The sequence below is a fragment of the Puccinia triticina genome, chromosome 12A (assembly GCF_026914185.1).
Source record: "Puccinia triticina chromosome 12A, complete sequence".
NCBI lineage: Eukaryota > Fungi > Basidiomycota > Pucciniomycetes > Pucciniales > Pucciniaceae > Puccinia > Puccinia triticina.
This window is the reverse complement of record NC_070569.1, coordinates 5,320,728-5,343,961: the sequence shown is the minus strand read 5'-3', so window position 1 is coordinate 5,343,961 and position 23,234 is coordinate 5,320,728. Positions and strand designations below refer to the sequence as shown.

The following is a 23,234-nucleotide window of genomic DNA, read 5'->3' as shown; positions in this document are numbered from 1 at the left end:
GGCGAGGTGTGTGAGAGCATGGAACCGGTCCAACTTTGTTTGTCATCAGATTAGGTTTATATCTGTTGTATCTAGTCTAGTACAGTGTTGTACCATTTTCCTCTTTCTTCTTTTCCTCACTCACTTTCTTTCGCGTCATCCTTCCTTGCACCTCAATAGGTGCATAGTGTTTCTCTCCTCTCTCCGTTCATTGTTGGCCTCCCATCATCGGTCCCCTAGCTCACTGCGCTCCTCTGGTGTTTCTCAACAAGCACTATGGTCTTCCTCACAGATATTAAATCAAACAGACCAATCTTGACCTTGCGCTTGACCTGGCCAAAATTCTTCAGCCATTCCATGAAATCACCCTTCAAGTTTCAAATCAGGGCAGTTTTTTGTTAGCAAACATTGTGGTGTTTATCCACAAAATCACAACACATCTATCCACTGCAATTTCTGACAAGCAAGAGGAGTACCCACCGGCATTAAGGAATGCCTGCTGTGCAGGCCTGCAATCAACCAACAAGTATTACAAGCTTATGGAATGTTCACAATTGTACCAAGTTGCTAAAGGTGTGTTTTTCTACTGGTCGGGCTTATTGGCGGCGGCGTGGGCAAAGTCGGCTCGGGCGTCGAAGCGCTCGGCGGCGTCTTGCCCGCTCTGCCCAGACTCGTCCGCTCATCGTCTTCCATCCTCCCTAAGCACGACAACGACGCCGATCACGCGCCGCCGCTGTCGACCACCACCGCGGCGGCCCCTTTCACCCGCGTCGTCGGCCTCCGTACTGCCACGGGCACAGCCACTGGGGGGTGGGGGGGGGGGGGGGGGGGGGGCTCGGTAGGCCCGGAGATCCAGAAACTCAAGAACGAGCTCGACTCCCTCGTCGCCTCTTGTTGTCCGCTCTGTGCGGGCGCCGTCAACGCTATCGACCGTTCGTTCGTTCAAGAGGGAGAGCTCGAGATCTGAGGGTTACTTAGACTGCTCGAGTGAACTTTTTTTTAGGTGTGGTTGTTCTACATTTGAGCAGTTGATCAGTATGAATCAAAAGAAGAAGAAACAAAAAGTATGGGGATGGATGAAGAGGGCCCGTTGGGAACTCTCCTGGGCTTTCGAAGCACACTTCATCTAGCTTTGGATTGCTGCCTTTTGTGGCTTTTTTGAGGCCTGATGAGCACGAAGTTTTTCATTACGCGGAGACCCGATAAATCAAGGGGCAGGCTAAATGCACTACCATCTTTTACTACATGTACTCCAAAAAATTGGAGTGAACATCAGTCTACTCCAAAGAATTTGGAGTAGACTGATGTTCACTCCAATAAATTTGGAGTAAACCAACGTCTACTCCAAAAACAAGGTTTTTTTGGAGTAGCCCATCCGTGCACTCCAAAAATTTGGAGTGCATGACTTGTGCACTCCAATTTCTTTGGAGTGCACAAAGCATGCACTCCAAAGTTGATTCTGTGCACTCCAAGTGTGGAGTACACAACTGTGCACTACAAAATCTTTGGAGTACAAAACTGTGCACTCCAAAATATTTGGAGTGCACCACTTTGCACCTCAAGAAATTGGAGTTCATCAAATGAGAGCCTGAAAATCATGTCAATAAATTTCTTAGCCAACAAAACCAAGAACTTAAACAAGAAAATAAATAGAAAAAGTTTTCATAGGTATAAGGAAACCAAGTAGGCAAATGAGAAAAAAAACATGCAATCAAGAGATTTGAGACTCCAAATCCTTATAGAGAGCCATGCCCTTTTGAAACAAGTTCAACCAACCCTTAACGGTCTTGGAAGTTGACTTTGAACCCAGTATAGGTGGGATTGGCATGACCCCATCCATCCCCCCCACATTTGCCAAGACCCAGTGATTACCATTAATGTGGAGCAGATAAACTGGGTCAGGGACGCTGGAGATCGGGGGGTTTGGAATTGTAGGAAGATAGGAATGACAGCCTGAGATTGAAAGGAAAACTACCGGCCTCGCATAAGTGTTTGAGATAATTTGGCCATGGGACAATTTGTTGAGCCACTTCAACGGAGTGGCCTTAGTTCTTTTGTTCAGCTTGAGGCCATTGATGATCTTTGTGATTTCTGAATCGCCGCCCTGTAATTTCGAATAAGCTGTCCTGTTTTTCAAGGCCTCTTCAACCATCTCGTTACGGACCCGCCACCACCCATCACTTTTTTCTGTGTAGCCGAGTGCTTGTGCCAAGCAATGAAACCCACAATTCCCATCTCCGCTTGGATCCCAAATTCCTTGAACCGCGTCTTCCAGGTGCGTTGGAATCTGGGAAATGTATTTGAGCTAAACAGGAATGTCAGTTTAGCGCCTATGACACAATGAATGGAACATGAACTTACTTTCACAGCTTCCTCACTCGGGCTAGCTTCATTTTCTTGGATAGCCGCCGCGTCCTCGATATCCGGGGTGTCCTCGATAGCCGGGGCGTGCTTGCTAGCCAGGAGGTTTTTGCTATCTGAGGTGTCCTCGCTAGCTGGGGCGTCCTTGATAGCCGGGGCGTCCTCAATGGCCAAGACTGAGTCCTCAATACCCGCAGCCTCCTTGATACGCGCGGAGTCCGTAATGCCAATGATGTTGCTTTCAAGCGAACAATCAGAATCATTTTCATCAGATTTTTCAGATTCAATGTAGTTTCTTTTGATTTTCTTTGATTCTCAAGCTGGTTGTCCTCTGCTGTTGGCTGATCGCTTCTTAGAGGCCTTCTCCTTCTTCAGACTGGCTTTGACAATTTCAAAGGCCGATGCATTTCGCTTAGTAGACTTGGTGTGCGACTTCTTCAGGGATGGCCAACCTTTGGTATTTGTCTTGACATCGGGGGCCTGTATAGCGACTGCAGTATGTGTACCAGCGACAATCTGATGAATTTGATTGATGATAGTGGCAAGTCGTTCGGGTTCTTCATGACCGAGAGACAGTGTGATTTTCTTAATTTCGGCATCCAAATCTAGTTCAGGTTCATCAGGTTTCTGCATGAAATGTGGGTAACATTAGTCATTCATTAATTGAAAATAATTTAGGCTTTGTATCATGATTCAAAAGAAAATTGACATACCACAAACTCGGGATCGTACCTCAGGTGCCATTGGGGATGGAAATCCTCAGGCGTCAAGTGAGACCCATCTTCCAATAGCTCCGAAATCCTGTGAGCACATGGGATTCCAATCCCCTTGGTGAGAGTCTGAGAGCAATGTTCGGTTGGGTCAAGTTTTGGGATTCGTTTGAACTGATCAATCGCCTCTTTGATAGAAAAAGAAGATACCTTGCCAAGCAGAGGGATGAAGGACTTGGGGACACTGACGAGTGTCTTGACAGTATCACTCCCAATAGATTCATGAACCGCATTCAATTGCGCATCGACCGCATGCGCTAACAAGTGGAATACGGAGAGTAAATCGCCAGTAGCATTTTTTACAAACGTCTTGAGGTACGCATGTCCTGATTCAACTCGCGACGTGTTCAGGTTTCGTAGATGAGGGTATTGACAAGCCCACGCAACAACAAACAGATCCTTATGTGGAATGATCCACTTGTCCAAGTATTCGAGCACAGCAGGACGAGAAGAAAGGTATTCTTTCAATGCAGAAAATCGCTTTTCGTATATCTCGACCGTTTTTGAGTACGTGACTTGCTGCCAGAGACCCATGAAAATCTTCCAGTTGTTTCGGGATTCCTCTCCTTTTTTTGTGTTTTGTTCCATTGATTCTTCTGAGCTTTCTTCCTCGTCTGAATCTTCTGGTTTTTCCGTTGAAAAGTATTTCTTACAGTTTGTTGTTATGTTTTTGTTGATATGCCATGTACAGAAGTTTGCTTGAGAATCCGGAAACACTTGTTTCAAAGCATTTCGTAAAGCAGTATCGCGATTGGTTATGAACACTTGGGGGGTTCTTTCAGGACGCCAAATGTGCTTTCGGAGACAATCAACAGCTCACAAGTAGTTGTTGTCATCCTCAAAAGTCAAAAAGCAGAACGCAATCGAGAATGAACAGTTTGATGCAGCCTGGCCAATGATGTGGAGAAGCGGTAACTTATAGTGGTTAGTCTTGTATGTGGCATCAAGGAGAGCCACATGATGGTTGATCCGAGCGAGATGGATAGATCCTGGATGAGCAAAGAAAAGATTTAGAAGCTTTCCGCTGTCGTTGACTTTTACATCCCAGGTCCAATTGGATTCCTGGAGAATTGACATCAGCGCTTCTGCTGGCTTCCAACCATCCAAATCTTCGCGACGGATCTTTTGAAGGGCATTGGTGACGGTCTTGTTGGTTGCATAGGTCTTGTTGTTGGATGTTTGAAGCTGGAGCAAAATCTGAGCGGCTTTGAGGTTTGATTTCGAAAGCTTTCGAATCTCCTCAATCTGCTCTGGAATCAGTTGTTGGTGAGCCGCATGAGATCTGGGTCCAGGGGATGCTTCATGATTATGCTCGCCGTTTCGGATCTGAAACGTCCAAGTTTTGTCGACAAGCTTCTTGCTGGTGGGTACAGAGCCATAAATTACAAAGGGGCAGCCGATCTTTTTCGTAGACGTTGTCCGTCCGTCTTTCTTCACTCCTGAGCCGCAATAATGCCCAGATCAATCACATCAAATGTAAACATTTTTACCCGGCACCGAGTTGGACTTGAAGACCGCGTATCCATGATTCTTGGCCCACATTTGACAGAACTGAACCAGAGTATCCATTGATCTAAAGGCTGCACAACGAGGAGGGTCCAATGATTCTGAGAAAACATGTCAGTAAAAATCTGAGAGTAAAACAATGCTGATGGCCACTTACCACCAACGCTAAAGTCATAGCTTTTTAGATCTGAAATCACAAGGAGGTCTTGATCTTTCTTGCTGGAGGGGCTTTGAGCAACTTGTGTGTCAATGATGGGGGTTGATTGCTTGTTTGGAGGTGCTGTAGATTCCTTCTTTTTGTTTTTGAAGCCACTATTGTCCAAAGCGCTTTTGTCATCTGATTCTTGAGACCCCGAGTTGCAATATAAATTGGATGCGCTCGTGATTTGAGAGGGTTGATTTGACGCTTTGGCTGGAGTTTGTTGATCCAAAGAAGCCGGAGCTGGAGCTGATTTGGCTGTTTGGAAGAGGGCAAGCATTGATTGCATCTGCTGCCACATCTCTGGGGTGACCACAATGCCGTTGGTTGGGGTGGTTGAGTTGTTCATCTTCGTTTCAGGAGAGGATATTTTGCCGGGGAGGATAGTCTGACCGTGTAGCTAGCAGAGTGGGCTGTCTTGCCAAAATAAGAGAGTTGTTGGGGCAGCAGGGGGGAAGATGGACTTGGAGGAAAATGAGTTCGACTTGGTTGAACTTGGAGTGCATATTCATGATAAGGTGGATGTGTACTCCAATGAATATTGGAGTGCACGGTGTTTCACTCCACTTCCCGGGGCAAAAAATATTGAAAAAGGAGTGCACAACATCGCACTCCAAATTATTGGTAGTTCACGGGTTGTGCACTCCAATAATTGAACAATTTTTGGAGTAGCCAAATTTTCACTCCAGGTATTCATGGAGTGGACTGAATTCCACTCCAATAATTTTGGAGTACACAGATGTGCACTCCATTTTTGGAGTACATGTAGTAAAAGATGGTAGTGCATTTAGCCTGCCCCTAAATCAAAAGCTGTCTATATTTCTACGGTTGCTTTACAAGTTGTGTATAAAAAATTAACTAAATCTGAAGCATGAGATGCACATGAGGGAAGGCAGGGGACGGATGCGAACTTTTCCTGTTGTAGGCTAAGAGCATCTCTAACTGTTAGAGTGTTAGACAAGATTATGCATTTCATACCTATATACATACTACCTATCATGTATATAGTTGCACTAGACCTAACCTTGTGATACCGGTACACATAACCCTATCTATTGTGTACCGGTATAGATAGCCACGCGCCCCGGCTCCCTTCTCTTCCCTCATCGAGATTGGAGACGGTTACGCGCGTGGTTAGCTTACTCAAAGGCTGTCACTGTACAAGTTAGTTCTACCATGCAATATTATCGAGATTGGAGACGGTTACGCGCGTGGTTAGCTTACTCAAAGGCTGTCACTGTACAGATCACCTGAGCTTTTTATACTAACGGAGCCGCGACTGGGCGTTCGGGGACGAACTTTGGCCGCCCGGGATCCTGTTTTGCGCGCTAACGGACCCGCGGAACGACCCTGGGAACATCGCCGGGGGCAGTCCAACCCGCAATCACCTGCTGACTTCTGCGGGTCGCCTCCCGGCCGCAATTGACCACACACACCTGCATCCGCTCCTCTTCATACCTCGCAAAGATGGACAACACAGTCTTGCAGCTCACCAAGCAAGAAAAAAAATCATCAATTGAATCAACGAGCCTCGTCTTGATAACGCGGTCTTTTCCGGTCATCGAGAGGAGTAAACACTCCCCTTGGTGACCGTTTCTCTCTGATCATTGAGGGGAGTAAACAAGGAAACACTCCCCTCATTGACCGGTTCTCTCTGATGATCAAGGGGAGTGTTTACTCCCCTCGATGACTGGGTCCGTTCCGGTCATCGAGAGGAGTAAACACTCCCCTCGATGACCGGTTCTCTCCAGAGAGGAGTAAACACTCCCCTCAATGACTGGGTCCGTTCCGGTCATCGAGAAAAGTAAACACTCTCCTCAATGACTGGGTCCGTTCCGGTCATCGAGAGGAGTAAACACTCCCCTCGATGACCGGGTCCGTTCTGGTCATCAAGAGCAGTGTTTCCTCCACCTGATGACCGGGTTTGCTCCGGTCATCGAGATACATGCGTCCCAACAACCAGAACGTGACCAGAACGTTCCAGTCATCGATATGTGTGCATCCCGATGACCGGAATCAGGCTCGCAGAGGGTGGTGGGTGGCGCTGGAGTAGTGAGGTTTCAGTCGGATTGCAGCTTGAACTGCCAGTCCATAATTGGAGCTGAGCCGTGATTGCTGTGAAATGTGTCTGCGGGCCGGGGAACACAGGCCAACTGCCCCCCGGACCGTTGGAGATGCTCTAAGGCCCCAATTATAAACAATAATTGGGACTTTATTGAAAAATAATCAAAACTCGATTGAAATTATGATTATAGCTATTTTTTAGTAAGAAAAATACTTCAATAATGTTTCAATTGAAGTACAATTATAAACAAAATGCGCAACAGAGCAAATTTTGCCCTCCTGTACACAAATACTGGCCAGCTCAACTGCAGTATTGCCTGTTGAGACCATCCGCCGCTGGGATAATCCAAGTTTCCCAGTCCAACCCCCATGTTCAAGATACCCGAGATGCTGACCTCGCCAGGCTGCACGCCTCAAGGAATACAAGACCGGCTCAACCCGGGTTCTGAGTGGCTAGCACAGATATCGAGGTCTTTCTGCAAGACAGCTCGCAAGATAGCTCGCAGCCCGGCTAGCGATGGGATTGCTCATACCGTCAGTTAGCAAGAGTGCCACTGCCTCTCCAACTTGCAAGACACCAGCGTCTGAAACAGACTCCGCGGCTTCCTAGATCATCACAACCGTGTCACAGTGTAACAACCCATCGTTTGTTTGATAGTCCCTAGTTATGTTCTTTTTTTGTCAAACAAAGGGCCTGAAACCAATTTTATGTTGCAAGAAGCGAAACACAATTTCAATAAGGCCTCTGTGTAGGAGTTAACATGTAGTCACCTGTTCATGTCTGTCTTCTACTTTCAACACAGCCAGTTGCATCCAAGGGGAATCTGAGGAAAAATCCGATAACAGCCACAGCTGAAATCTGTCAAAGATAAGGAGGAAAGATTGACACGCAAAGCGTGACCAGAAAATGATGAATTGACAGGCATAAGATCGAGCAAGAGGCCTAAAAGAAATTTACAAATGTCTTTGCAAGGCAATTAGGGTATGAGATAGATGATATTTAGTTGTGAGTGAAACTCTAAAAAGCATGGAGTTGATAAACGATGGGATGCTAAAGACTGCGAATGGAAATAAATCAATAATCAATATCGGTATCGATGCCATCACCATCCTCCTCAAGGTAGTTTTCCAGGAACAGTTCATCTTCGGGTCTCAACTGTAAGCTGATCAATGAGCTACGATGGACGTTGCTATGTTGGTCTTCCGAGCCATTTGAGCGAGCGGCCGTGCGGGAGCTGTGTCCGCGGTGGTGGTCGGCAAACACGGTGGAGCTGGGTGAAATAGCCTGGGATGATGCGGAGCTGCTCCTGGAGTGTCTCCTGTCGGACTCCCGTTGTACCCAGTACACGTCTCGAGAGCTCCGTTCATCCGGCTTTTCTTCCATGATCACGTCCTCTCGCAGCTCATCCTCCGAGTTGGCCTGCTCTTCGTCCTGATCGTCGGTGTGAGACTGTCCAGACGAAATCGAACGGGAGCCACTTGGACGGCGCGAGTTTATCTGGCGACTGCTCAGTCTTTCGTGGCGGACATACCGATGAGAAGATGTCTTCATTGGGGAAAGCGGTGAGCGGAAGTCCGGGACAGAGCGTTGAGCAGGTGACTTCCGCTGAGATATAGCAAATTCACGCGTCTTTGGACTAATCGCCGATTCGATCCCTTGTGAGCCTCGGTTCGCGAGCTTGATGCTAGGTTCCTTAGGTTGTTCTGCGACTTGGACGCATGCAGCTGGGGACTTGTCACCAGACGGCAGATGGTACTATTAGATTCCACAGAAGTGTTGGGTTCGAGTATGGCGGCTCAGCAGGGAATCGCTGGTTGGCTTGATCCACTGGTAGGTACTGCCGACCTGGGTAAGGTGGCTCAAGGTTGATTTGGTACTGGCGACCTGTTGGCGTGCGGGAATAATCGAGGTCGGGGTCTGCCACTGGCCAGGATCCATCTGGATTGTCCAGGTACAGCTGGCTGTTGTCAGTCGGTCGAGCGTTAGGGTGCATGATCATCAAACAATTGGGGTGGGGCGTCGCCGGCGAATTGGAGGTTGATGGGCAGATGGGCGGATGGGCGGATGGGCGGATGGGCGGATGGTCGAGAGAGGGCCAGACCCCTGCCGAAACCACTACGATCTTGCCTTCCTCGATACCAAAACTGGTGAAGACGTCAATATGAAGGTCAAGTTACAGGGTTACGGATCAACCGCCACTTCCCTCATTGAAGACAAAGTGTACTTTTTGTCGGGTTGAGTTATAGCTCTAAATGCGAAAATACCACCTGTCTTCTATTACGAACAAGAGCTCACATTTCCCATTGCTGACTCTGAGGGTTATCCGGTCTCCCTTGCCAACAAGGCAGGGGTTTACGGCTTCGGTGTAGTTATATCAAAGGTTGAGGAGAAGGATGACAGTTCAGTGACCTCTACTTTCAATAATTTATTAGTTAAGATTCGACACACCGACTACGACGTTCAGGTAAGGTCTTATTGCACAGTTCAAGTTCCGGTCGCTTTCCAAAACACACTAACCCTCGCATTCTCACTGGCAACAGACGCGTAACTCTGTCAGCTTTATTGTCCAGTACAAAATTGCTGGTAACCGTAACTTGGCCAAAACTTTTGGCTTGTTCCAGGTCGGCCGCGAGGTTCTCATTTCTGGGTACATCGCTGGGTATAACATTGATCAACATATGCTTCAGGTCAATGTAGGTACCTTGATCAATGACAATTCCGTTCAATAATCATGCTAACACTTTGAATTCAGGCGCTGTCCGTCTCTTTGTCTTCCGCTTCCTCCTCCTCCACCGCCGCGAACGCTCCGGAACCAGGTATCGTGGCCGGCAAAGGTCGCCGACCCATTCAGTAAGTCATCACCGCTGAGCAGATTCCCTGCAACTATACACATTAAACTATTGGCTTGTCAACTTTTCATAGGATTGACTTTGGCAGCGACAAGGAAAAAGCCACAGATCACATTCCAGTTCCTGTAGGAACACACACTGCGGTTCCAACGGTTCCTAAAGACGACGACCCAACGGTCCTTCAAATAGACACCACCTCGCCCACAGAAACACCACAAGCGCCACAAAAGAAGCGCAAATACACCAAGCGAAGTATTCAGCCGACCTCGGATGAAGTACCAACCGCTGTTCCACAATCCTCTATGGTGTAATCTATTATAGCTTCATTCCTCAACAACATATGTAACACTCAGCCAACACAGTAAAATTTTTGTTTCAAAAGTTATTCCTGTTTTGTAGATCAGATTTTGTATTTTGACACGTTACGCCTGTATTGCCGTTTCCATGTGCCTGAAATTTAAGAGACACGTGAATGAGGCAATGCTACAAATGCAGTTGACTGCATTGCGCTGATGATTGGAACATCTGCACATTGGGATCATGAGTACTGGCCACACAGGTAATGTAGACAATGAACTAAATGTTGGTGGGCAAAAAATTTGAACACTGAACACAGTTGTCAGCATATAAATTAAGTGAGACAAATGTTTGACGGAACTGAACAAGACCGCAATTGTGTCAGTCCCTTGACCTTCAGTTATCAACCGTCCCTGGATATGGACGAGAGAGTTCCCCACAACCTCTGCACCGTGAAAATGCCAAACGCCGTCTGGTACCACTAGGAACAGAACTGCACCCTGTAACCGTAACGTATTTAGTTCAACGGGCCGGCTTCAATTTTGGAACGTCATGAACCCAACAGAAACGCACCGTTGGAGTCTCAACCAATGCTCTGAAAGGAGCCAAACCATCACAGAGGTACTTCACCTGCCCCTCCACGACGGGGCCCATTATTGACATCGGCAAAAAATCAGGTGGAGGTGTATCAGATACATTGACAACCTCTGCCATTACGAGAATGCGTTGTCCAATGGTACGAGTGAGCAGGTTTCCGGTAAACGAGATCCATTGGCCATTTCGCGGTGTTGGAGACATAGATTCAGTCTTGCGGAATAATAAATAGTACTCGGGTGATGTATAAGCGGCTTCTTGATTGGTACTTGGAGTCCTTGTTTGTTGTGGTACTGTAAAAGAATATGATCTGCTGTCGCGAATTTCGCGAATGCCGGATATAACTTCACAACCTTTAAATTTAATCCTATAGGACTCAGTTGGGAAAATAACCTGGCGCCGGAGGATTACCTTGATCAAGAGGCACAGGGTATTATATACGATCTGCCCCTTGGACTCGAAAGCACAATAGCCAGGGGGCTTTTCACGAGCACAGGCTGACTGGTTTGAAAACACCCTGCGGCAGAAATATAACACTGTTCTCGGGTCTGAGGTAACCAAAATGAGACATCCACGATGTTCCTGATGTTCAACACTACATTTTAGGTAACCTGGTTTGTTGCGATGAGCGGACCAGGGCCTAAACCAATACTAAATTTCCTGTTTTGGCAGAACACTAATAAAGCCATCCACTGATCATTGATACATTCAATTGGCGCTGGTTAAGAGGGGATCATATTACTGGCAATCCCTGCGCCCCCAATACAATATACCACTACTACCAGCTGATACATATCGCTGAGGTTTTTAGAATACAATATTCAATGATCTGATGGCTGTGGCGGACAATCCTTTGATGTTTCTATTGAGGGTTATTGACTTAACATATATTTAATCTGCGATAAATGTATCGTTGACCTATTTTTTTTACCTGTCAGTAAATAATGAAGTGGGCTAGATCCTACCAACGTGACTTACTTCGATGTCAAGAACGGAACCAACTCGACGGTCTATATTGCCGGTAATCCATATCCAGTCGCCGACATCAAGATACCGGAAAATCTCCATGACAGGGTCAGATCTCGTTGACAAATCAAACAAACACGACTACTGGCAATGGTCAGAATAGGAAATACAAATTATATGTATAACGGAAACGGAGACACTCACTTCATCTGTGTCTGGATCAATAGCAACAACTTTGCTACCTGTCATGGCGATCTCGAGAACCCCTTCTAATTGTACGTGCTGTAGCTCTGTAGGCCGGTGCTTGGTGGTAGAGTGGAAACTTGCGGCGTGTGTATAGACGTCAACAACAGGTTTCCACGAGGTAGCTGTGAACTGCCCGTCAAAAATTAACCAGGATGCAGGATCCGGGCCAGATGGCATTGGTGCAGGAGTAAAAATGTTCAACAACAGACCGTGCTGAGGCTGAATCTGAGTACCTGATGTTGTCCATGGGAGCACTGAGGGAATTTTATAAAGGCTGTTCACACCTAGGCGAGGTCGGTCTGCAACGTAAACAACGGACTTGAGGGTAAGTTTAGTGAAAGGCATGTTAGATCTGTTTTGGTTCAGAATTTTCTTCTGAGCCACAAGCACTCTATAAATGTGCAAACCCCAAGGTAGAGAGAACAATCACCTCTATCCGCGACCCAGTCATGTTCGTTCACCTGGGCGTGATGTAGAGGTAGTATATGTTGGTACACCTCACACCTGTGGATATAGCTCAACGGTAGAGCAACCCAGCATGCATCGGGGAGATGCGGGTTTGATTCCCCCTGTCCGCACTATTCCTTTTACTCGCTCTACAGGTTATGAGCCCAGCGCTATAGGCAGCTGCGTACCTGGGATGAGCCTCTGGGAGGATTAGTGGGCTCTGTCACCGGTGTAGGTGTACAGGGGGTGTGTAGAGGTAGTATATGTTGGTACACCTCACACCTGTGGATATAGCTCAACGGTAGAGCAACCCAGCATGCATCGGGGAGATGCGGGTTCGATTCCCCCTGTCCGCACTATTCCTTTTACTCGCTCTACACGTGACACACCTGCTCTTCCGGCAGTGGCAAATGATAACGGACGACTTTGCTGACGTTGTCGGAAACGGTTATAGCAAACTGACACCGGTTGCACAATCTTTGGTACTACAAGGCCACAGAATATCCGTATTCAAACTTGGGTCCCCGTGTTCGTGTTCACCGAGGATCACGGTATTCCCAATCCGCACTGTTGCAGGATAATTAAGTCGTTGCAATTGGTGTATACGCTTTACAAGTGTTTAAAACAGTATCTCAGAACATTATTACCTGTTGCCTTATTTGTAATCATGGTGAACTCTCTTGACCATGCCCGGCAGCCGTTCATGAGACATTCCTTGAATGAACTCATGGTTGTGCAGTTATGTACATTCGATTGCGCGATCCGGTTCCGCTAATGCGCTGTGCAGTTCCACTAATGGTCCCTGGGAGGAATATATTCACGAACTGAGTATTACTACGGCACCAAAATCGGAAAATTTGATTCCTCAAGCTAGGAGAAGGGATTTCTTCGTACACATACTTGATGCGGTATCTCTTTCGGAAATGGTGATTGGGCAACACGACCTTGCATTGGAGAATGGTAGATGAATTTGATCATGTGTATGTTTCCTTGATCCAGGAGATAGATACCGCTCAAATTCTGCTCTTCCTTTATACATCAACAGGCATTATTGTCGCGGCCCCTCATCCGGCGAACAATGAGTGACAAGAGGAACTCGGGCCAAGGGGCCGCAACACAAATAAGTTGTTTGTGACTCGCTTTGGAAATCCCGGGAACAAAGAGGTTCAAGTCTTAAGTGGTCGTCGTCTATTTAGTTATAAAAGAGCCGGGCACATTGCTCGAGCAAACTTCCAGTCACAAGGAACCTGTATCTGAGCAAAATATATTCCAGCACAAAACATTTTCTATACACATAGTCGTTTTCCAATTCAGTTTTCCAATTTTATCATACAAACATCACAATGATACCGCAATTCGATCCTGGTCCCGTAACAAAATTACCTTCGCACAATACAGAACAATTCATCAACACCCACTTTGCACATGAAATACCCCACCGGCTCGGCCCGTGCAACGACCCGTGTATCAAATGCGGAGCTCTTCACTGGGAACTGGAACGCAATGTTGCTGATCTTCGAAGCCCACGGGCCATGTTTCCGAGTTGCTGTCAAATGGGCTCGGCTTTGATACCGACTAACTATACTACTCACTATCCGGACTTCCTGAAACAGCTGCTCGTCAAGGATGACACAGGTAAGTCAGTTCAAGTGTTTGTGTTCCGAGATACACAACCTAATCTGCGTTGCGTACAATTCAGTGTCCCGGGAATTCCAACGGCATATCCGTGCATACAACAATGCCCTTTCTTTTGTGTCACTAGGGGCGGAAATCGATCGTTCGACGCAAGGTGTATTCGGTGTTTTCAGCTTTCGAGTCAAAGGAACTCTATACCATAACTTGAGATCATTGTTCCCTTCGAGAGCTTCAGATGCCGGGTTTTCACAGATCTATGTCGTAGGTAATGGAGCAGAACATGAAGCACATCATCGGGTGGCTAAATCAGGTGTCCAACTTAATGAACGTTTGATGTTGCGGCTCCAGGACTTGATGAATAGCGTTAACCCGTACGCCCAATTCTACCGCCAAATTGCTGCTGTGACCCAGACTTCGCCCGCCGCTCAGCTTGTTCTCCGCAACGTAACACATCACAATTTCAACCCAAAAACTTATAACAAACCAACGGTCCAAGAAGTAGCTATGGTTATCGACCGTCCAAAAGAAGACCAGATTGCTCCCCGAGATGTTGTCCTACACAATAAAAATGGGCAAATAGAGCGCATTACCGATGAGTACTCGGATATTTGCCGCTCCGATACCCAATTCTTTTCCCCAGGGGAGAAGGTGGGTGGGTTTACCAGACTCCGAGCACATCGGTCAATAGGAGTGAGTGCCAGAGTCAAAATTGTTGCCATCTTGTGTCGAAATCTAATTGGTTGTCCGTAGAAATGAAAATCTCGCAGACCGAATGGTATGCATCGATGTTGTTTGCTAAGAACAACACGTTTAATCACCTGCATATGAGTCGGTCACTCTTCCAAGAGCTGGTCATAGACCTGTATATTTGTGTTGAGAGGAGTTGTCTCGATTTTATTCGCAAGAATCAACAAAAATTGAAAGCTGACCTATACAAAGGGTTGGAAGAAGCTATTCGCAACGAGCTCGACATAGTGGGAAGGAAAGTTATATTACCATTGACTTTCATCGGCTCTCCCCGTCACATGGTTCAGCTGTATCAGGACTCGATGGCAATCGTTGATCACTACGATAAACCGTCTCTCTTTGTAACAGTCACTGCAAATCCACAATGGCCAGAGATTCAATCAATGTTGCAAATTGGCCAAACTGCCACTGATCGTCCGGACGTTGTTGCGCGTGTGTTCCGCCTGAAGATGAAGTCGATTCTGCACGACCTGACCAGAAACCACCGCCTGGGACGTGTTCGAGGATTTGTTTATTGTGTCGAGTTTCAAAAGCGAGGCCTACCCCATTGTCACATCATGCTTATGTTACACCCAGCTGACGTGCCTCGGACGGCGGAAGCGGTCGATGCTTTGGTTTGCGCCGAGATTCCAGACCACGAAACCGAACCAACGTTATATAATTTAGTGAAGACGCAAATGATCCACGGACCGTGCTCTGTAGCGAAAGGTTGTATCGTTGATGGCCGTTGTTCAAAGAAGTTCCCTAAACCGTGGCAACATGATACGGTGCTCAGTGATGACGCTTATCCTCTATATCGGCGCCGGGACAGTGGCAGAACTGTTGTGAAGTCAGGCCAACGGTACACAAGTCAACATGTTGTGCCATATAATAAGTACTTACTACTCCGGTACAACTGCCACATTAATGTGGAAATTCCGTACGGCATTACAGCGACCAAGTACCTTTTCAAATACATATGTAAAGGCGTTGATCGTTCAGCATTGCAGTTAAGAGACGGAGATGAAACTGTTAGATTCGTTCACGGCCGATACATTGGTCCCTGCGAAGGTTAGTATTCTCTTCCTTGTCCGTCGTCCCATGTCCGCTACCCGGTTTCTTTTATATGCTTTGTAATCGTGTTTTTCTCTCTCGTGTACCTACAAATTGAAGGCAATAAGCCGAGCATCCAGACATGCATTGTAGTCACTATTCGACCTGTTCTCTTTGAGAATACAGGCCACATTATAGGCCATCGTCCAATGTGTTTATCAACTCCTGTAATATTTGAATTTGCCAAGTTATTGTCCTGTTTTAAATCAGTGTGCCGTGAATTTTATGCTCTCGGCCTTCTCAGCGAATCCGTTTGTGAAGCAGTTGCTGATTTCCAGTATTGCTTGTTCGTCATGTGGTCTGTCGCAGCTGTCCACAGGCTTTTGCAATACCCGATTTCTGACAGGTATCCGGCGGTAATGCGACTTGCTTTGCACTTACCTGGACATCAAACAATATTTTACCGAGATGCGGAAGGGGCACGGGAACAGATGACGACAGGCACTGCGGATTTGACGACATTGACTCAGTTTTTTCAGTTGAATAAAGACAACGCGCAAGGCTACGGTAAACCGGCACGTGAACTTCTTTATGGTGAAATTCCTGACCATTTCTACTGGACCTCTGCCAAAGAATGGCTGCCCAGACGCCGTCCTTCAGACACCATCGGCCGGTTGTATTTCGCGACTCCGGTTGATGGAGAACGGTATTACCTTAGGCTGCTTTTGCTGAATGTCAGAGGCCCGACCAGTTTCGACGACTTGAGGACATTCGAAGGCATTACCCACAAAAATTTCAGAGAAGCGTGCGAAGCGAGAGGGCTATTGATGACTGATACACACTACGAATTGTGCCTTCAAGAAGCGTGCGGTTGGATGTTAGGGCACGGTTTACGAAGCATGTTCTGCATGCTGTTAACTTCCAGCCCACCGAGCAATCCGAACAGGTTGTTGAACATGTTCCTGGACGAACTCGCAAACGACTGTGGCTACCGTCTCCGAACTGATTTTTCGAGTATTCCGGTATCGGTAGAGGCCTCGCACAGCCTGTGTTGCTTCCTTATCAATCAGCAATTGTCCGTGGAAGGTCGGATGTGGGAAGACGTTGGACTCGAGCCTGTGGATCAGTTGCACTGGCAGCAATATGCGCAGGGCCTTGAACAGGTAAATCAGAGCATTACAGAAAGACCAATCATCGATGTTAGTACCTTGAACCCCGGACAAAGGGTAATATTTGATCAGGTTGTCGGAAATTATAACACCAACGATTCAGCCCCGGTGTTTATCGACGGTCCTGCGGGATGTGGCAAAAGTTATTTGATGAACGCCTTAATTCAACATTTTAATAAGAGCGGAGTTCAGGTGATGGCTGTTGCTTCCTCAGGTGTTGCAGCCATGGTCCTCGACGGTGGCGGTACAGCACATTCAAAGCTCCGGATACCGCTACAGGTTAATTCCGAGTCCCACGCAAATTACGACATCCGAACAATTTTAGGGCGGACGTTAGCAGAACTCAGACTATTAATCTGGGACGAAATTACAATGACTCACAAGAATGCAATCGAAATGGTCGACCGGTCGTTACAATACCTGCGGGACTCTTCCCTCCCGTTTGGCGGTGTTCAGGTCGTGTTCGGTGGCGACTTCCGGCAAACGTTGCCCGTTGTCCGTGGAGGAGATATATTTGCACAAGGTTCAGCCAGTTTAATTGGGTTGTATCTATGGCCTCTGGTGAAACGGTTCAGCTTGACAGGTAACATGCGCTTGATCAGTAGTCAGGCTGATGGAGGAGCCACCTCTCCAGATGTAGGCATCGATCTCTTCTCGAACTGGCTGTTGAATATCGGATCAGGAGCCGGAATGGTAAACAATGCCGAAGTGGTTTCTTTACGTCAAGTACCTGTGTTCAGCGGCCGAGTCGAAGGCGCGGTGTTGAATCAGCTCATCGACTTTGTTTACGGTGATTTGCAATCGGCTCGACAGTGCACACACATGGATGATCTAGCTCAGTTTTATAGATCACGCGCAATTCTGACACCGTTGAACGTCAACGTAAAACTCCTGAACTCAATTTGTTTGCGCCGTTTGCCAGGGCGAGAGGTTGTTGTCCGAGCGGTAGACGAAGTGCTCAGCGATTGTGACGAAACATTGGGACCAGAATCACTGACTAACATCGAAATTTCCGGCTTTTCAATGCCTTCCCTTCAACTGAAGGAGGGTATGCCTGTTGTTTGCATCCGGAACCTGACACTTGGGAGCGGGCTTTGCAATGGAACACGGCTCCTGATCAAAGGTGTTCAGCCCCATGTCCTGAAATGCAAAGTCATGACTGGCCCGAACGCAGGAAACGAGGTGTTGCTCCCGAAGATGGTTCTGATCCACGAGCCGGATCAGTTGTGTGCTACGAGGTTCGGAAGATGTCAGTTCCCGGTTGTTCCGGCTTTCGCGATGACGATCAACAAAGCTCAAGGCCAGACTCTAGGCCGTGTGGGAGTTTATCTTCCTCAGCCGGTTTTTTCTCACGGGCAGCTATATGTCGCCCTGTCCCGGGCAACAAGTTGTAAAGGCCTACTTGTCGGCATTGTAGGCGGCGATAATGTGTCGGAGACAACGAATGTAGTGAACCTAAGTGTTATTAGAGATGCTGTGGTGTGAGAGATTTATTCAGGTTTTAGTGCTGAGTATTTGTACATGGTAGACGGACCAACATTATTTCTTTTGTACCGTTTTCCTTTTTTTAGTAAAAAATTTTTTTCTACAGTTTCACCAATGCTCAACAGATACGTGGATGTCTGATAATTAGCGGTGTGGGGGGCGCGGTAGCCATTGTGATGTGCCAGGTCTGCGGGGTGGTGCCTTGGCTGTGTTTTAATTTACGCGGCGCAGCCGCGATTTCCCTAGTTTTTCAATAAAGTCCCAATTATTGTTTATAATTGGGGCCTAAGGCGGTCATGGTTGTAAGTTGTGTTAGTTGGTGTTGCGTGAAGGGACCCGAACCATAGACTGCGTAATGTGGCCTATTGTGGCACATCAGTGGCGTCACGCTGGCGTCCTGTACCGTCACCATGGCACCCAGGTAACATCAGCCGACCAAGCCTCATGATTGGGCACTCGCATTGGTGCCAGGCTCCAGGTTACATAGCAATTGTTTAACGGTCGCTAACCTGAAACGAAGTTCAGGGCGCTCCCGCAAGGACGCGGGTTCACCTGCCCACCCGGCCCTCCGATCGAGAGCCTTATTAGCAATTTAAGCGGGTGGTTCGCTTGCCCGGCGGCATGTGCCGGACGAACGTGGAAGTTAACGCGCTTGACGCTGGTATGTAACCCGGGTCCCGGACTCTTGCTATGTAACCTGGAATTTACAGACTATTGCGAAGGTTGAGAGAACACCTGAAAATCCCGTGGAAGCTGAAACCATCAGGGTCCAGGGAGCAGAAGGACCTGTATTCTGCGGTGACCGACCAGATTTTTCTTGGCCCATGTATTCGGAAGTTGGTTGCCAACGCAAGCTTTTCCGGCCAAGCTCCCATCTTGACCAGACAGCCAGCAGACTATAAATAGGAGATGATTGGTCCGTCTCTGCTTCACTCAGCCCACCTCATCAGCGCCTTCAATCCTCATCACGCTAACATCTTACAGCTTGAAAGCTAGCCCTTGCCTTAGATCACGCCCATCCGTTGCCCATAGTTCTGCCCCCTTTCTTTGCCGAAATCTGATTGCCCCCTTTCCCTCAACCGCGCTCCCGTTACCTTTGCCGAATACCTATTGATTCGTTTTTCTCGACCGCACAATGCACTTTTCCACATCATCAGTCATCGTTGTCACCATGGCCCTAGTTTGCCAGCTCTCAAAGGCGGCATCTACTCCTCCAACCAAAGCCACCACAGTCATATTCAAATGTGAGGACCCAAACACCCTGGCAGCATGCACCTCAGTTTACAACCGCGATGATAATGGGAACGCTTTGTCATTTACCTGTGAGTATTGTATTCCTCTTTGCAACTGTCTATGAGCATGCATAGTGAGCTATTGACTCATTCTGCTTTCTTGGAATCGCATGGGTTGAATCTGGAAAAATCAGTTCTTCCCGCGAACAAGGTCGTAGATCCGAAGAACCCAGATCCGACCAAAAATATTTTGGGGTACAACTGCATTGACTCAAACATGGAGGCAAACTACTGCTGCAAGCCGGGTTCGGTAACCTTTGACACCAAGCATGTGAGTACCCAGTTTCATAAAATCTATTGAGATTTTCGCGGCCGCTTGCCTAATCAACCATCATCTCTTCCCCGTGATTTTGGATACCTTCAAATTCTACAGAATGTAAGCATTCCGTCTCGCATAATCCTCTTCAAGTTGCTTTGATGACTGATTCCCTTTCCTCACTATTTCCGATGAGATATTCTATAGAAAGCAGTCGAAGTCCCAGCCGGCGATGCGTCTAAAAACTGCAAATTCACACCTGCAATCACTCATTAAAGCCGAAGCCCCCGCGCAGGACCGTTTCATTTTTTTTTCTTTCTTTCTTTCACTTGTCATGTGATTAAATGGACACAAGCACAAGCAGCCTTTGTATATCATGTCGCCAACAATCAGCCTTGCCTCCCAATGTAGTTGTGCCCACATGTTGTATTTTGCTTAACGTAAAAACATTACATAAAATCACAGCGGCATAACCCACCATTTTGGCAGGGCGTCATAAATATATGATTGCGTACGTTGTGGAGTGGAGTTTTACATTAATGCAGACTTGCTTTATGTGTTACGGTTGTGCTTGCTTTAAAGCTGTTTTCTTGTGCTTTTGTGGAGTTTTGTGGCGGAGTTATCTTCTTTACACGGCAGAGCTTTATTTTACAGTTTACTTTTGCAGAGCTTTATTATTTTATGTGATTTACTTTATTTACCCCGCTCAGAGCCCTACAACTTTGGTGGAGCTGCGTAGCAGAGTTCTCCGGGATTATCTTGCAGAGGAGTGGCGTGGACACTTTTGCAATGCTACCACTTTCTTCCTCTACAACGGGTGAAATTGCTCTGCACAAGGTATGTAAGATTTTATGCCCTCCTTATCCAACTGTGCTGCAGCTGAACTTGAAGATCCCAGAGGTCCCTCAGCTCTGTGTGATCTATGCAGTAGGAGCTTGCCTGTTTTTGGCTCTCTGTGAAGATGCTCATCAGGCCATCATGTACCCAGTTGTTCTGAAACATTTACCTGCATGCGGGCAAACATCAAAGATATCACAATGCTGTATACTGTGGTGCAGGAGGGGTTGATGCAGCCACTTGAGGTTAGTTTTTCTGTGAACTGTCCTCTTTTTCATTTGATACTGTTTCCTTTTTTTGAAATGAACTGTTTCAAAATGGAAGCACAAAGGTGAAATGTACTTAGGTGTTGATACTTGGCAGTTGCCAAATGGATACAATATCCTAGGAGTGGTGATATAATATCTCTTGGTTGCAGGTGACACCGGTTGTACCAGTGGTTTTGAATTAGATTCAATGCCCCTTGAATTTGTTAGATGAGAACAAAGTCATACTGGTGCATATCTGGCTGATATAGTCTGTCTCATCATTGAAAATTTGGCGTGCAGAACAAGGCAAGAATTGAAGCACCCCACGTTACTCTTCCCCGCTTTTTTTGGATTGGTTGTATCTTTTTTTTAGGATTGACTGTTTGCTGCACAGATCTGTGTAATTGTGACAAACTAGGGAAATTGCGGCTGCACCGCTGCTACAGGCTTTTTTACATGGACATTACTCATCAAGTCTAAACACATCTTACGCAGAATGCCCTTAACAACATTGGGTTTGCAGTGAGCCCAAAAACAGATGTTGATGATGCATCAACAGGTTGCGCGTAGATGATTGTGGATTGTGAATGTTTCCCAAGTGTGCAAATTTAGAGCTGTTAAACAGACAAGGAAGTGAGAGGAATCAAAGATAGAAATACCAAGGTCTGAGTTTATGACAGTGCACGTGACTATTGCGCGCTTCATTTATCAACAAATAGCGGAAAAGAAAATTGTCTATCAGGTGGATGTGATTTCGAACATTGTGCCAGCAGAATTTCCTATTGCAAAGGTGTTGCTCTGTGGTGCAGGTACCAAATTCAGAGATACATCTTGATCAGGTCCAATTATTTTTCCAACAAAATTTCCACTTTTCCAAATGCAATCTTGAATAACAGAGCAAGTCAAATAAAAAGTCCCCAGAACTACTTATTGACGGATAAAGGCATACATAACATAATTTCAAAGCAATGCAAAAGACACATTTGGATTAACCCCTTGAAAAACTTCACTTATTTTTTGGACCCCATTTCCACTTAAATACACTTTTTGAAAGCAGAGTGAGCCAAACATGCTGAACGGGTAATGATTTCCGCGCATGCGCTTCAGCACGTAGAGCATGTTCAGGCGGGCGACCGTCGCGACTCCGCGAGCAAGGCTTCGTCGGCCTCTGCGCCGGAGACATTGTTGACGATTGTCGCGCCCGCTGCGACGGGTGCTTCGGCCGTTTCCGCGCGGAAAGGGCCGATGGTACACACGCAGCTCCCGGATCACCGGTACCGTCCGTTGGATGTCTGTCTCCAACGACACCTCCGTCACACCTGGTTGGGTGCGCCCTTGCGCGAGCGTGCTTTAGCGAGTTCCGCACCGCATCCTCTACATCAAGGAGTCCCCTCCACCCGAGAACGAGTCCGTTGTGCAGTTCACAATCGACATCAGATGAGTGTGGCTGCTCAGATCCAAGGGCCAACAGCCCGCCGCGGTCAAATTTGTCTTCCTACCACCGCTGGCCATCTCTGTCGATGTGCTAACATTTCGCTTCAGATAAGCCAGTATTGTTTTGATTAGCTTCTGTGTCTCTGGATGGATCATTTTCCTGGCCCCACTGAAATGAACAAAACAACTTTACAACCTGTGTCAAGTTGATTGACAAGATCATTAGTTAGATGAGGAAGAAAAATGATGATGATGGTGGTGGTGGTGATGGAAAGGATGGATTGACAGACTCAGTGAGAGGGTCTAATACAAATTTCCGTTCGACGATGCCGATGTGAGGGATTGTCAGGTTTTCTTGCCGGGCGATGTCAGAGTTTTACAATATGATGTTAATGACAATCGGACGCAAGCCGTTTGCGGCATATTTTCGAGGATCCTGCCTTAATCAGCCTCAATTCCTTTGATGAGTATTAAGACTTTGTGCAGCAATAGTGAAATGGATATCTAAAGGGAGACAAATGATCAAATCAGGGCACGCACTCTTTTTTCACTTTCTCTCGCTCTTAAGGAGATGATATGGATAGACAAACATCACAAGCCATGTTGAGGAGCTCAGGTTGGTTGGTGACATACATGGGTTTGGATTGATAGACAAAGCTTGAGTCAATCACACGGGTTGAAGGATGGTGGGTGGAGAGGGAGTGGAAGCTCTGGAGCATGTTGTAGATGTTTATTTCAAAGCGGTGCAAAAGTCGCATTTGGTTTAACGTGAACAGCTTCACTTGAATTTTTGGACAACATTTATTTTTCCAAATGCAGT

The 23,234-nt window shown here is 46.9% G+C and overlaps 6 protein-coding genes across 6 annotated transcripts; 3 read left to right on the top strand and 3 right to left on the bottom strand.

The window, feature by feature from the left end:
* Positions 1-658: 658 nt before the first annotated feature.
* PtA15_12A518 (uncharacterized protein) lies at positions 659-5,164 on the bottom strand (the record flags this gene model as incomplete). The annotated part of the gene is made up of 4 exons (XM_053162135.1): positions 659-764; positions 840-934; positions 2,341-2,578; positions 4,770-5,164. 4 exons carry the CDS (start codon positions 5,162-5,164, stop codon positions 659-661), a joined length of 834 nt encoding a protein of 277 aa, XP_053026083.1.
* A 2,790-nt stretch (positions 5,165-7,954) lies between these two features.
* Positions 7,955-8,873, bottom strand: PtA15_12A517 (uncharacterized protein; the record flags this gene model as incomplete). The annotated part of the gene is made up of 3 exons (XM_053162134.1): positions 7,955-8,329; positions 8,412-8,485; positions 8,726-8,873. 3 exons carry the CDS (start codon positions 8,871-8,873, stop codon positions 7,955-7,957), a joined length of 597 nt encoding a protein of 198 aa, XP_053026082.1.
* Positions 8,874-9,041: 168 nt separating this feature from the next.
* On the top strand, positions 9,042-10,040 carry PtA15_12A516 (uncharacterized protein; the record flags this gene model as incomplete). The annotated part of the gene is made up of 5 exons (XM_053162133.1): positions 9,042-9,098; positions 9,171-9,344; positions 9,421-9,573; positions 9,633-9,730; positions 9,803-10,040. 5 exons carry the CDS (start codon positions 9,042-9,044, stop codon positions 10,038-10,040), a joined length of 720 nt encoding a protein of 239 aa, XP_053026081.1.
* Positions 10,041-11,511: 1,471 nt separating this feature from the next.
* On the bottom strand, positions 11,512-12,177 carry PtA15_12A515 (uncharacterized protein; the record flags this gene model as incomplete). The annotated part of the gene is made up of 3 exons (XM_053162132.1): positions 11,512-11,538; positions 11,599-11,727; positions 11,791-12,177. The coding sequence occupies 3 exons, from the start codon at positions 12,175-12,177 to the stop codon at positions 11,512-11,514; spliced, it is 543 nt and encodes a 180-aa protein (XP_053026080.1).
* A 1,634-nt stretch (positions 12,178-13,811) lies between these two features.
* On the top strand, positions 13,812-16,699 carry PtA15_12A514 (uncharacterized protein; the record flags this gene model as incomplete). Its single annotated transcript, XM_053162131.1, has 3 exons — positions 13,812-13,914; positions 16,243-16,498; positions 16,555-16,699. The coding sequence occupies 3 exons, from the start codon at positions 13,812-13,814 to the stop codon at positions 16,697-16,699; spliced, it is 504 nt and encodes a 167-aa protein (XP_053026079.1).
* Positions 16,700-22,063: 5,364 nt separating this feature from the next.
* Positions 22,064-22,526, top strand: PtA15_12A513 (uncharacterized protein; the record flags this gene model as incomplete). The annotated part of the gene is made up of 2 exons (XM_053162130.1): positions 22,064-22,387; positions 22,452-22,526. The coding sequence occupies 2 exons, from the start codon at positions 22,064-22,066 to the stop codon at positions 22,524-22,526; spliced, it is 399 nt and encodes a 132-aa protein (XP_053026078.1).
* Between the last annotated feature and the right edge of the window lie 708 nt (positions 22,527-23,234).